General features: G+C 41.7%; 2 protein-coding genes across 7 annotated transcripts; both read left to right on the top strand.

Moving 5' to 3' along the window:
* Positions 1-583: 583 nt before the first annotated feature.
* On the top strand, positions 584-4,253 carry mif4gda (MIF4G domain containing a). Of its 5 annotated transcripts, none has more exons than XM_048248324.1 (6): positions 584-797; positions 1,147-1,239; positions 1,379-1,488; positions 2,416-2,571; positions 2,918-3,010; positions 3,197-4,253. In XM_048248324.1, exons 2-6 carry the CDS (start codon positions 1,161-1,163, stop codon positions 3,422-3,424), a joined length of 666 nt encoding a protein of 221 aa, XP_048104281.1. In that variant the 5' UTR covers positions 584-797; positions 1,147-1,160; the 3' UTR covers positions 3,425-4,253. The 5 variants fall into 5 exon arrangements, with proteins under 5 accessions (XP_048104281.1, XP_048104280.1, XP_048104279.1 ...); XM_048248323.1 differs by having other exon boundaries at positions 584-827; positions 1,120-1,239; XM_048248322.1 differs by having other exon boundaries at positions 584-973.
* Positions 4,254-4,435: 182 nt separating this feature from the next.
* gga3a (golgi associated, gamma adaptin ear containing, ARF binding protein 3a) lies at positions 4,436-14,756 on the top strand. Of its 2 annotated transcripts, none has more exons than XM_048247374.1 (17): positions 4,436-4,500; positions 5,042-5,126; positions 5,501-5,576; positions 5,685-5,783; positions 5,882-6,005; positions 6,112-6,215; positions 6,440-6,520; positions 7,208-7,345; positions 8,714-8,795; positions 8,976-9,086; positions 9,260-9,547; positions 10,043-10,131; positions 10,629-10,852; positions 10,998-11,284; positions 12,437-12,606; positions 12,794-12,904; positions 13,176-14,756. In XM_048247374.1, exons 1-17 carry the CDS (start codon positions 4,461-4,463, stop codon positions 13,284-13,286), a joined length of 2,220 nt encoding a protein of 739 aa, XP_048103331.1. In that variant the 5' UTR covers positions 4,436-4,460; the 3' UTR covers positions 13,287-14,756. The 2 variants fall into 2 exon arrangements, with proteins under 2 accessions (XP_048103331.1, XP_048103332.1); XM_048247375.1 differs by lacking the exon at positions 4,436-4,500 and adding an exon at positions 4,531-4,907.
* The last annotated feature ends 16 nt before the right edge of the window (positions 14,757-14,772 follow it).

Raw genomic sequence — 14,772 nt, 5'->3', positions numbered from 1 at the left:
GAATCATCAGTCATGATAATGCAGCAAAGCAATAGAGCAGTCATCTTTTAGGCTTACCTCAGAATATGTGAATGGTACCCTATTTGTTAGCCTATTATCTTCCTCCTACCTTGAGGAAGGGCTATGCAATAAATTAATCAAATGAATTGATTCATTGTCAATTATGACTTCCGATGATTATGAAAATAACAATCGAAATAATGATTATTCTGTTGCATTATGTTTAGCAACAATGCTATTGTTTGTCTTAAGTTAAAAATCCACTGCCACCTACATGAGATGGCTACAGTATTGTTGTCTGCATTGAATTACACAAGGATGCACTCCATGGGCTCTGACAATACTGACATGAATATTACATTTACTATCACCAGCTACATGTGATTTTGAGACAGGTTCAAGAGGTTTCCTTTAAGCCCTAACCTAAGAGACATTTAAAGCCTGTAAATTAGACCAATGTTGGACCAATGTTTCACTTCCATCACAGTGGGCCCTGATTCTCATAACGTTATTTACGAGTTTGATAACAGTGGTGCTATATTGCCATCTACTGGTCAAAAGGTATACATACATATAACTAAACCAACAATAATAAATGGGAAACGACACATAATCCATTTGAATTGGCGCGCGTAATAAAGTGCTAGCGAGATCAATATCATAATATACAGTACTCATGCTTATTGCCAGGACACTGAAAATTGGTGACATTTCTATTGGTGTTTAACCAACGCCTGTGCTGTGACTACGTCGAGCATCTGGAAAAACGTCCGGGGCAAGCAAACAATTCAAATACGGTGGGAGTGTTTTCCTCGTGGCTTTCGCCTGTGCGTTTGTGTGGACCGTCACCACAAAATATATTAATTTACAGCACAGCTAGGTCGAAAGTGATCGCTATTTAGACTAGCCTATTTTTTAGTAAAACGCACGGGTTTCCCAAACGCTGCCTACTAATTTACGGTAGCCAACAGAAGTAAGAGATAGCTACCTAGCTAACTTACGTTAGCTGTCACATGATGATAGCTGGTTGATTTTACTTCGACCAACGTTATCTAACGTTAACTGAGAATATCGTCTTGAACGATTTCTAATAATCTAATTTCACTTGTTTAATTATAGTCTTATCACATGCGTTCACCCACCCAGAAGTTTGCAGCAGCATGGATTCGGTTTGTGTCGAATATAAACTTCAGACCTTGGATGCAGGGGCGCAGAACCTCCTAAAAGCAGCACTGAAAGGTAACTAAAGTTAAGTTGCATCTGAAAATGAATTTCCCATTAAACCAGACAAAGGATTTTACCTATACGTTTGTTCACTTGTGTCCTACGTAATCAAACAAAAGATTACATTTTAACTACGGAAGTACATTATTCACAGATCCTCGCGCAGTCGATCTTGAGAAAGTGGCAACTGCAATAGTTGACCTGTCATTGAAAGACAGTTCTTTCTGCAAAGAAGCTGGCCGCATATGTTACGCTCTGATCCAGGTGAGAAATCGATAGTTTATCTTATTTATTCAAACCCATCTAACGTTACAATGCCATGTCCCACTAACCTGACTCTCGCCAGATGAATTTCGTTCCGCTTGAATTCATCTGGCAGGTCAGGTAATGTCCCACTGACCGTACAAGAGAAAAACACTCATCTGGCCTATCCAACCAAACAATCCGAATGCCTAAGTGGAAATAAGGCTTGATAAACCGTGGATTGGACTGGGAAAGGGTCGTGTGGTCTGATTATTGTAAAGTTACCCTATTCCAGAGTGATGAGCATATCGTTGGGATCATCACAGAAATCCTGCAGTGGCCACTAGCCTGGAGGCAGTCCTGTTGTCTGGGCTCCTCTCAGTTGGTCATGTCTAGGCGTGGCAACATTGTGTTTATCAAAAGAAGTCAGATGACTTATGATGACCAGGTAATCCCATCAATTTTGTGGTTGAGTGAAAATACGGAATCACACACATTCATCACCACTGAGTCCTGACCTAAAACCCATTTAAAGTCTTTGAAATGTGCTGGAGAAGTTTGTATGCAGTGGTTTGACTTTCCTGCCGTTAATACAAAATCTCAGCAAAAAAAATAATGCAAATCTGGATGAATATAAATGAGATGTTGCCTAAGGTTGTAAACAATGCCTTGGCTAAAGGTGGTCCAAATAAAAAGTGTGCAGTTTCCTTTGGCCAGGCAGTGTATAAAGTCTTCTACAGTCTTCTAAAATCTTTCTACTCCCGTTACAGAACAAAAAGTGTAAACTGTTTTGAGGTTGTTTTCTGTCAGCACCATGAACAAGAAGAGTGGTCTATTTCTCCTGCTCTTTTCAGATTTCTATTCGTATTAGTTTCACCAGTGTCAGTGTAGGGAGAGTGCCCTTGGTTGCAGAAGTTTAACATTTGTAATTTTATGTTCTACATAAAGGAAGAAGCCAAGGATGCCAATAGCACTGTGTTTAGACGGAACCTGCTCACCCGCCTGCAGCAGGAATTCACAGTGAGGAAGGAGACCCGGAAGCGCTCTGTGTCGCAGTGGGTCTGCCTCGTTAACTTCATCTGTACCATCTTTGACTACCTCAAGGTACTCGCAGTACTCCTGAAACGTCATGTTTTAAAATGTGTTTAGATAGTCTCTAATTAGAGCTATTTCATATGGAGGAGTGTGCAGTTAGTCTGAGTGTTAATAGTATTAAATATTTGTGGAGTAGAATATCATGCTTAAGTACAAGTTACATTTGTAAACATTGGCAGATGTCCATGGTTAACTTATTTAATGACTGAAAGACTGAACATGTAGCTGCACATTAAATCATTGGCTTTCACCTCATTGATTTAGAAGCTATTCTACAGGAGAATGTCAGCAACAGGTGTCATTTAGATTTAATATGACAATTTGTGTCAGCAAGCTGAAACCATTTATTCTGCAGGTTAACAACCAACCCATGGCAGCCCTGGTTCAGCCTGTATATGACTGTTTGTTCAGACTGGTGCAGCCAGATGCCCTTACCAATGAGGAAGAGGTGAGCTGGTTTGGACTTGAGTTCAGAAATTTGCTGCATAATTTACAGAACTGGCTGTGTACAGTTTTGAATCATTTACCAAGAGTCCTGGATGCCAGCAAGTATTTCATAGTTACAGCAGTGTGTCTTCTCATGTGTCTTCTCATGTTCTTCCTCATTTGCACATTCACGTACTCACACGCACAGGTGGACTGTCTGGCGATGCAGCTGCACCGCATCGGAGAGCAGCTGGAGCGCGCAGAGGCCGGCCGCATGGACGAGCTGTTCTACGCGCTGCGCGACGGCTTCCTGCTCCAGGAGCGTCTGAGCTCCATGGCCCGCCTGCTGCTGCTGGAGGTGCTGGAGTTCCGCGCTGGCGGCTGGAAACTCAGCGACACGGCCCAGCAGTACTACTACAGCGAGGTGGCCAACTAGCCGCCACGGTCACCGGCGCTGGGGAACGCTAGGGTCAGAGGCCACTTAATCCAGTTGAGGGTGCTGTGCAGAGCATTAAGAGACTTCCTGTTTGAGATGGGGGTGAGGAATTGCATGGTGTGTTTTATGTTAAAACGTGATGAGACCACTTGAGACCAAATAGAAGTAGGTGCTTTTGGTATGGGGAAAGGTTTGTTGTTGTCTTGTGAAATGCTGAACATCCAGTGGCCACTGTTCCCCAAAATTGGACATTCCGTAAGATGTTTCTATGACCATGACACTGGAGAACATTTTATTTTTCAGTAAATGAGAATACCAGATACCCACTGCCTGTACAACAAATGCCTTTTCTCATTTAGGCTCATTGACATTTGCTTTATTCATTCTTTTACTTAATGACATATTTCCTTAACATAATTCAGAGAATGTTTCCTTATGTTTTCCCTAAATATGTTGTTTTTAACATTCCATTTTGTTGGCAGTGGCCTGCCTTTGTTGTGAAAGTGCAGACAAATGTATGTTTGCTTTTTCACTCAATTATGTTTAGCCATGTTACTACTAAATGATGTTGTTTGATTCGTTCTGTTCAGTTTATATAGACATGTGCTCACTTAAAGATTCAGCTGATAATCAAAAAAATATGATTGATTGCCTAGAGCCATGGTCAGTGGAATCAAAGGATGAGGCTTACTTTGGAGATTCAAGAAAACGTTTTGTTGGCTTGCAGTTACAGTAGGACAGCTAATTCAGGGATGTTGGTTTCAGGGTATTTTTGTATGACAAACAATATGTACGTTTAACTTTCAAGTAAAAACATTTTCATACCTTGTCTCTGCTCACCTCCTATTTCATAAAAAAAATGGAAAAAACTAAAATAACCATATTTTAGACGCCAATGCGCTTTCAACTTTCAGATGTGTAGCCTAGTCAAAGATTTTAAGGCGGCTTTGGCCTAGTCATACTAAAAGAAGAGCCAGACTGTTTGACAAGCGTCTAGTCACGTGCGCAGCATTCACGTCGTGACTTCACAGTAAATATGGCGGATCCGGAAGGAGAGTCTCTAGAATCATGGCTAAGTAAGCTAGCAAGCAATTATTTTGTCATGATTGTGTATTTGTCTTACGTAAAGAACTGTGTATAATTCTAGTGGAAGTAGCATGTGTCGCTGGTATCTGTCCTCTCAATAGTCTTGCCTTAAGTGACAAGGTTTAACGGGGTCCAGAACATGCTCGCTTTCACATGAACGTTGTAGTAAATGCTGCAATGGTGGGAGGTATCGTTAGGTAGCCTAGTTATGTTCCAGAGATAGTTGGTTTTCAAACTACTTGTTTGACTGTACTTTGGTAAACAGTGGTTTTTAACTTAAATAAGTAACGTTAGCTGGCTAGTTAACATTACACTTATGTCAGTAGACAGCAAACAAAATGTTGCAGCAGTTCAAAGCAATTACCCAGGTAACACAACAGTTAGTGTCAGTTATGGGGTAAGTTAACAAATCAGTCAGCCAGCCTATAACTCTAAACATCACACACTATCGACCACTCAAAGTTTCTGCATGATGTCTTGTGTCCAATTTAACCTTAAATAGTTTATTGTTAATCTATTTTTATACCTCAGACAAGGCCACCAACCCCTCCAACAGACAAGAAGACTGGGAGTATATTATGGGATTCTGTGATCAAATAAACAAAGAACTCGAAGGGTAAATAGTTTTATTTTCTTGTATGCACCTATCATATAACGTAATGGTTTGTGTAAACTCGTAAAACGATCAAAACCACACCAAACAAGATAGGTCTCACAGCGTTGCCAACTTTATGGCGTGCTTTGATTATTGGTTATAATCTGATTATTGGCAGTTTAAAATATAGATTTAAAGATTCAACCCATTGCTGCTATGTTATTTAGTTCAGTTGAATGGGGTGCAATGCAATGCAATGCTCATGTCCTGGAATGTTATATGCAATACTCATGTCTTTCTGACACAGGCTACTCTAACATTCAGATAAAGTATCCTTAGCCCTTTAGGCTGACCTTGAGACTCATAAAAAAAAAAAACGTATTTTCCCCTTGAAGGCCACAGATCTCTGTGAGGTTATTAGCGCACAAAATACAATCTCCTCAGGAATGGGAGGCAATACAAGCATTGACTGTAAGTACTGGCAGAAAGCAATGCATTTTTACTTTTTCAGAATTCTGCTTTAGATACAGGAGGTTTGAGCTGTGAGAATAAATATGTTTTTGTGTTAATGTTTTTCAGGTTTTAGAAGCTTGCATGAAGAATTGTGGGAAAAGGTTTCATAATGAAGTTGGCAAATTTAGGTTTTTAAATGAACTAATCAAAGTGGTTTCACCAAAGGTAGGCATATTTTGAAGTATTTTTAATATGTAATGTGTTGTGAATGATAGTAAGCAATATAGTGTTTCATTAATCGTCTCAATGTTTTCATTTTGTAGTATTTAGGGGACAGAGTATCAGAACAGGTGAAGATAAAAGTTATTGAAATGCTATACAGTTGGTCTGTTGCTCTACCAGATGAAGCAAAGATAAGTGAGGCCTACCAAATGCTTAAGCGGCAAGGTATGTGCATGCCCCCCTTCCTATTTAGCTTTTTCTAAAATTGCAGATTGAACAGTTTTTTTCCCTGTGAAATAAGAAATGGTGCTGAAATTGTGTATTTTTCCAGGTATTGTTACAGTAGACCCTGATGTTCCTGTGGACAAAACATTGATCCCCTCACCTCCAGTGAGGCAGAAGAATCCAGTATTTGAAAATGAGGAGAAGAGTAAGGTCAGGCTCTGCTTTAACATTCACATACATGCAAAATGACACCAAATAGATATATCCCTAGGTGGCCCAATAACACACCATATAGATGTATCCCTAGGTGTTCCAATAACAAGCTTTAGATGGAAGGTTGTATTCTGTGGGAGTAGGAGCATATGAGGTTGGGCTAATAGCTTTGCATTGTGGTTGCATGCCAAGAGTAAACCATCTGCTCCCTGATTGTTTAGCGACTAGCAGAGCTTCTGAAGAGTAAGAAGCCAGAAGACTTACAAGAGGCCAACCGGCTCATCAAGAACATGGTCAAGGAGGTGAATACAGCTATCTACCATCCACCAGTTGTTCTCTTTTTTGTCATAAATGATTAATTAACCCTCTCTACAGGATATTATGAATGTTATATAAGCATCCTTAGTTTAGGATTTGAAGTGTAGTGATACCGTTTGCAGACATGCTGTAGTGCATTGGTTCTCAAAGTGGGGTCCGCAGCACATTGTTAGGGGGTCCATGACAAAGTTTGCTACAAAATATGAAATTGTCTTATATGGCGAAAAATGCTACAGTATTAGTATTTGCCCAATTGATCTGCTGATACGTTACATCAATACGTCAAAACACTTTACTATTAATTAACCGCCAACAAAATGAAAGTTATGTGAAGCAAACACTATGTGTTCTACACAATAGGCCTACATTTGACAAAGAAACAACAATCCTTTAAAAAAATCCTACATACTGTCAAAGTTTGCTAACATGACTATTGTGGTATTAGCACTCTATGTTTTTAGAATACATATAACATAAGCATCTAACAGAAAAAAAGGCTATACAGCTACATGATTAACTTAAGTTTTATGTGTTGCGATTATGAGGGGTCCTTGGAGAATTTTCCACTCCATGAGGGGTCCCCGGCCCACAAAAGTTTGAGAACCCCTGCTGTAGTGCACCTGTATTCAGCACATCAGCTTATTTGCCTGTTTGTCTTTCTCTGTCTTCAGGACGAAGTCCGAATGCAAAGAGCCTCTAAACGCATCAATACGCTGGCGGAAGTTAATAACAGTGTGAAGCTTTTGAATGAGATGCTTAGTCATTTCAATCAAGACGAGTCGTCTCAGGCAGACAAGGAGCTCATCAAGGCAAGTGGCTTGTATGAGCAGCACAACTCCTTCACACCATATTTTAAGTGATCAACTGAATACTGAGAGAGAAGTCGTTTGGGGTTTGAAGCAAATAGCCTCTTTGGAGCATGGATGTAACTGTTTTTTGTTCCAATGCTGCAAAGTAGCCGGGCTCTACAGTGCGCCCATTTCACTCGCGAGTAAAAATGATGGCGTGCGAGTGCAAAAAAATATTTAGGCGCACTGGTGCGAATGACTTCTAACCATGTCAATGTTTGTCTACAAAATACACCGCAACATCGAAAACATGTGCAAACCATAGAATCACGCCGCGAATGCAGCATAAAACTACACCTCCCATCAACGTTAGCAGTTTCACGTTGTGACTGCAGCTAGTAGTCGCTTCTATCAAATCCAAGAGCCAAGAGAAAAAGCGGAAAGTTAGACTAGCCAGCCAAGATGCAAAGATTGAAGAAATTAGTTCTTCTATCCAATCAATTCATCGGATATAGGAGGAACAGGATGAGATTCTGAGAATGCAGTGAGAGAAGGAAAGGTAACCTAACATGCCTTTTAGCCCAGTTGACGGATTGGCTGCAATATGCAAAATATAGCTGTAGCGAACAGGAACAAAAGTAGCCTCCCGTAATACTCCCATTTTATTCAAAGGTAGAACGCTGCTGACAACTCCTGGCTTCCACGCATGCTTGTTTGTTTACACCGAATACAAGCTGAAGTGCAAAACGAAAGTAGGCCTAACGTTTGCCTACTGCCCCCATCAATGCAGATATTAAAAAAAGGATAAAATATATATCCTTGATGGCCTATGTTGGGTTTTGTGGAAAATGGACTGTTTTAGTAGTAGTATTAGGCAGTATGCAGTCAGATAGGACACCATGGGCATATTTGGATTAGCTACAGATGGATTCACAAATAAATAAATTAGCCTACATTTGGCAGGATACTTGATATACAGGCTAAATGCCAATATGGCAATGTATTATATTATTTTACATTAACAAAATGTAGGAAAATAGAACAGACTGAAAATAAAGTAGACACTGATCTTTAAAATCCTGTTTCCTGTAGCCTAAATGTTGTCAGTCATTCTTAATCTTTGCAATTGGTGCACTGGCATGTTTAACTGTTAGCTGCAGTGTAATGTTAGATTATGTGTAAGTTAAGTACAGAAGTGACTGAGCGCCCAAATTTTTGTCTGTGCTCCTAAATTTTTTAACTTGGGCGCACAAGTGCTCCTGGAAAAAAATGCCCTGAGTAGTCTGGCCCATTATGAAGTAACAACTGATGTGATTGTGTTCATAATGTACTTATGAAATATACCGGTATATGTATATTTGAAAATAATTTTGTTTTCATTTATTATAGGAGCTGCATGATGAGTGTGATAAACTCAGGCGTGAAGTTTTTAAATTGGCCACAGAAACAGAAGACAACGACAACAGTTTAGGTACAGTAAGAAGCCAAGAATTAATGCAAGGTGGTTCCATTTTTAACACTGGGCTGCATGCGTACCTTTTGAGACCGTTTAGAATTAGTGTTAGTCTTTGGCACAGTAGTGCAGTAAGCTGGTTCATTCTTAGTTTCTTTTCTAAGACCTCACTTTATTCCCATGGTCTCTCCACAACAGGGGAAATCTTGCAGGCTAGTGATGATCTCTCACGTGTCATCAACTCTTATAAAGAGATTGTGGAAGGGCAGACCATTAATGGCGATACCCCTGGATCATCGATGTCAGAGCGTAAGTTCAGACTGTGGAGTGGAAAGAAAATGGATAATCCTGTGCATGACTACAGAACCAGAACGGTCACCTCCGGCCTTTTCTCCATTTCCTTGATGGAGAAGAACCCCATTATGCTACTTAGAATCATTTGTCATCCGTTGTATGAAATGCTGTGCTCTCATTTTGGACAGGGACAACTGATGGCAGCAGCTCTGAGATTCTGATTGATCTGGCGGGCCTGGATGTCCAGAGCCCGACTGCTCTGGAGCAGACGCCTGCTCCTCCGCCCGGCTCCTTTGAAGGCCTCCCTCCAGACCTGCTCATGCCCTCCTCCTCTGCCCCGTGCGCTCTTCCTCCATTGTTCAGCCAGCCTTCTGGACAGCAGTACAGCTCTGGTGGTGGAGGGCACAGCCTAAGCCATCCAGCTATTCAGCCTTCCACCTCTCTCTCCTTATTGGATGAAGAACTCCTCTCCTTAGGTACACATGGCCACTCCAAAACATCACTGCTTCTGCTCAAAGTGACATGGTTAAATTAATTAATTGTCAAATTAATTGTTCATTCAATTATTGGGCTCTGTCTGGCTCTGATTACCTCCATTTATTATGCAAGATTCTATTAAGTCAAAAAATGATGTGTGCCCAGGAAACATCCGACACAACAACTGTCATTGATCCATTCATCAGCTGTTTTGCCGGTCTCTTACAGCTTTAGTCCATGTTGGGGTAATTGATTCTAAGGATTCCATTGAAAACATTGTTAAACCTCTCTTGACATCTTGATGGCTACTAATGTAATCATTCAAAGATACTTTGCAGACTCAGACTGAAGGAAAAGAAATGTTCTATAACCTCCCACAGTCAGGATCCAATCTATCAGGAGAACAGTCCTACCAGTCATTGAAAATACATATTTAAGCCAGGTCTTGAAAGACCTTTTTAATTCAACTCTAAATTATAATGTGTCCGTTCCAGGCCTTAGCGATCCAGTCAGCAGTCTCAACATTCAAACTGAAGAAAACCCAAAGGACGATGACTTGAACAATCAATGGACAAATCCACAGGTACAGATATATACGTTGATAAATGAATGGTATCATCCTAGAGGTTCTGAAAATGCATGATCTCTATGTACACTTCAGAAAGTGTTATTAGTGTAACACACCAAATCAGACCAATCTGCTTGCTCATATTATTTTGTTTTGGTAACACATTTGAAACCATTCCTTCAAATCTCTAATCATTAAGCTCCCCGTCTCAAACTGAGTCTGTTTACATTTATTATTTGACTTGCTTTTAGATGTAGAACTATTTTATTAATTTATTTGATCTATTGATTATTAGTTGCCTGTATAATAGTACGCCATGCTTGGCTCTGTATTTTGCGTTTACCTGTCGTGTCTCGGCTATGTTGAAAATAAGGGCCCAGTGGTACTCCTGAGAATGAAAATACATGTTGAATTGAATTGAATGAATGAATGATTGAATCTCTTGCGCAGAATATTTTGAAAAATGATTTGACATGTTCAGTTGTTTGTGTGCCTTTTCCAAATGCATACAGAATCCCTCATCACTGATGGACCTCCTGGGAAGTTCACCTCCCTCAGACCCAATGCTCCCTCTTCAGTCTTCAGATTCTACCTCAACAAAAGGTCCTGCGCTTCCTTTCTCAGAAGTCTCAGCGGCGGCTCCTTTTCCTTTCCCCAGCGCGGCTCAGTCAGTGTCCGTCTCGCTCAACCAAGGCCTGCAGGACCTGGCCATGCTTGACCTGGGAAGTCCAAGCAGGTGCATGTCCGGCTCTTTTCGTTAAAATGGCTGCAAGGCTTATCAAGTTACTTCCCAGTCTGTGTGTTTTTATTTTGATGTGAGTTGATGAGTCTGTGGAATGTTCATAGGTTTGATGTCTCTCTACGTCTGTTTCTACGCACAGTTTGTCTGGGCTGGCCAGCTCGGGTGCCCAGTTTGGGATGGGAGAGGCTGCCGCGGCGGCGCCGTTGGTCACCCTCTTCTCCGCTCCCATGCCCGGTCCTGCCCTTGGCTGCGTGCCTGCTCCTGGCGCTGCCTCCTTTGTTCAGAGCCAGGCGGCGGGCACGGCTCCAGGAAGCTCCCATTTCCGGCCTCTGTCACCCATCCTCCCCATGAGCCAGGAGAGCCCTGCCAGGGGCGCGGAAATCTCCCTGACTAACGTCTTTGTCCCTCTGGACTCCATCAAGCCCAGTGAGTCATGGGGACAGGGTGGCGCTTTGAAGTGGTTGAGAGCACCAGCACAGCAGAGGGGAGGCTGTCTAGTTTATATTTGTGTTTATAGATAGAGATGGGGTGGGAGATCCTGGAAAATGCCGCCAGAAAAGATAGATTTTGAGCGTAAATATTTGAATATGTCTCATCCCTGCCCTACCAGCAAAATAGTGGGTGTGTGGTGATGGATTGCAGAAAAGTGGATGGAATGGGATCCGGAGGGCATGTTGTCAGACATCTTCGCTAAAGCAGTATAGAAACATCTTCCTCATTAAGAGGAGAGAAAGAATCTAGTGATGCTACCGTGTCAGAACATTGGAAATGTGGGTTAATGTAGCCTAGAAATCTAGACGCACCCTAGCGGCGGCAAATTAATTTGCTCAGCCTGTACGTCTAGTATCGAACCATAGGGATTTCTATTGGCTTAGCACCGTGGATGTTCTCCAATCACAGCTCTATTTTGTTAGAGAGTCTTAAAGGCGGGCTTAACAGGATAACGACAGTCCCAAGCGACTGTGAACAACAAGGAAGGTGGCTATGGCGAACGAAGAGCGGTTGTTTGAATCGGCGTTAAGGTCAACTTTGGAGGAGTTGGACTTGTGCTTTTCTTTGAAAGTTGAGCAACACAATGCACTTAAGTCATTACTTTTCGAAGAAGGATGTATTTGCCGTTTAGCCGACCCGGATAATGGATATGGTCGTAGCACTGGCCTATTGCATGCCTAGGCAGTTTGAAAGACAATTCTCTGCCCGCCCCTTGGATTAAGCGAGGTGAATGGTTCGATGCCAGACTATACATCTCAATGATATAGGATGGCCCCGCCAGGCTAGGGTTAATGGGCTGTTGGAATGATAATCACTGCCATATCTATGGATTACTGCTAGCAAGCTATAATCTGAATAATAAGGAAATGGTAACCGCCCAGTGTGTCATTCTGACTTTAATTATGTTGAACCTTGACAGACATAGTAAACTCATAGTGACTATTTACTTTGTCATAACTACACTGTATACCCACATTTAGAGATTAATTGAGACGGTGTGTCATCCAATTCAGAAGAGATTTCTTTTTTTACACTCCATTAAGACCTCTTTGGAGACTGAGTGTATGTTTGTCCACCCTTTAACAGGCAAAGCATGCCCAGTGACGGCCTATGATAAGGACGGCGTGCGTGTTCTCCTGCACTTTGCCAGCGAGTGCCCCCCAGGCCGGCCAGACGTGCTGGTCATCGTGGTGTCCATGCTGAACACCGCACCGCTGCCAGTCAGCTGTGTGGTCCTGCAGGCTGCTGTGCCCAAGGTACAGAGGCCCCCCCTCTCCTTCAGGATAGTCCTCTCTCTTTTATATGCCTGGTCTTTCCACTTCATCTGTGTGGATATGTACCGGTACTCCGTAATGGATTGTAATTCAGGCTAATGCCTTGCGCTTTTTTGAGATATAAGCTTATCAGTGTTTTGTGTTTGGTCTGTCCTTACTGCTCTGTTAGTCAATGAAGGTCAAACTCCAGCCACCCTCGGGGACTGAGCTGCCTCCCTTCAACCCAATCCTCCCGCCTGGAGCCATCACACAAGTCATGCTGCTGGCCAACCCGCTCAAGGTAAGAGTGGCAATGGACCGCCCTGGATGGATCAATGGTTCTGGAAAGCTAATGTATCCTTTATGTTACTTTCTACTTGGAGTGTAGATGATGTCATTTTAAAAAAAAATAATATTGTGATCACCAGACCTTTACAATTAGACAAGTAAAGAATTACTGATCTCTAATTCATCCTGAATCGTGCAGTAGATGACATCAGTCAGAGTCAAAGTTTGTGTTGTAAAATATAAGCATAAAATGGGTAATTCCTATGTAATTCCCTCTTCTTTAGGAGAAAGTAAGGATGCGCTACAAACTGACATTTACCTTGGGAGATCAGCCCCACACAGAGGCGGGAGAGGTAGACCAGTTCCCGCCTGCAGAGAAGTGGGGGAGTCTATAGCTCTCCCCTCCTCCTGAACTCACCAGCTGCACAGTGGAACACTCACATCTGATGAAGAGCAATGAAGTCCCCATGCTGACAAGGGGTACCCCCCACCCCACCCCACCCCTCTGTGTTTTTATGAATGTCTCATGATCTTAGACCATAAAGTGCTATTAGCAACCAACATGTCATCAGAAATTGTGATCTTGGTGTGGCGTAATGTTCAGGTGTCACCTCTAGAGGTCGCTTCCTTTGCTAGGTCATGTCAAGTCCTGCTCCTCTTGCCTGGCTGTGTAGAGGTGCTGGACGTGTCATCCATGCTTAAACAGATACGCATTTATCCACAGTGCCACTCTGGGTCACGGTACTATGGGTCAAGAGGACTATGAGTGCCGGTAAATCACATGTCGGGCAACTTGTGGTGCCTGCAGCTGTTAAGCCAGACAGCAAACACAGTCCATTGAAGTTGCTGGCTGGGGACAATATGGCTTTGTAATGAACAAGACTGGGCCTCTACCTACCGTGTACACCTTTGTAGTACCTCATCTTCTGGGAGATCCCCTGTCCTACTCGTCAAGGACAACATTGAAGGTCATCAAACTATACATTTTGGATTTTTTATTTATTTAAAATTGTTTTGTTGCTGTCAGTGTTTAAATGGCTGTTCATTACCTACTATATGTGTACCTTCATATTTATTTTGGCACTTTTGTTAATGTCATTGCAGTGTTGGGTATATTTAAATGCATTGTTTACCTTGTACTGTGATGCTGTATACATAGGTGGGTAACACAGTGTAGCCTTATCATATAGGAAAGGAAGCCTGTTTTCTGTTACTGATCATACTAATGCAGCAGTAAATATTAATTGCTTAGGGGTATTTGTGGTCATTGTAATGGTTTATTATATTCCCTTTCATTGTGACACCAATAATACATGTTTGTTATTAACAAAACATTTTTGGACCAATGTCATTTACATTGTAGTGTGTGTGTGTATCAAAAACAACCTCTGCATTTGCTAACATGTGAATGTGAATCTGGTCCTTATAGTTGTATCTCATTTTGGTATCATCTTCTGTTCATGCATTAGTGGCATGTTTGTTTTTCTTTCTCACGTGTTGGACTGTCATTATATGGAATTATGTTTTGGTTAACAAGCACACTTACCTTCGCAACCCTAGGTAGCCATACAGTGTATGTGGCACTCCCATTTATACGATGCTGTAGTCTGTAGGTTTGCAATTTATTCATTGTATGCCTACAGATGTTTTTTTTTTTTATGTTCAAGGCACTTCTGGCTCCTTACAGAAGCCCAAACTGGTATGGTTTTATGACTTTCCTCTATGTCATACTACTGTTTCTTTCAAGACATTATCAATACATTTAATGCTAATTAAATGTGTGGTTCTTAACTAATCTAAAGATGTAAATAGGTAGATGGAGAATTACTGCATGACCGATTAAAGTAGCCCATCATTTAAAATGAGTCTTATCTTTTGTTG

Source organism: Alosa alosa, chromosome 7 (assembly GCF_017589495.1).
Source record: "Alosa alosa isolate M-15738 ecotype Scorff River chromosome 7, AALO_Geno_1.1, whole genome shotgun sequence".
Classification (NCBI taxonomy): domain Eukaryota; kingdom Metazoa; phylum Chordata; class Actinopteri; order Clupeiformes; family Clupeidae; genus Alosa; species Alosa alosa.
The sequence above is the reverse complement of the archived record's forward strand: the minus strand, read 5'-3'. Positions and strand labels throughout refer to the sequence as shown.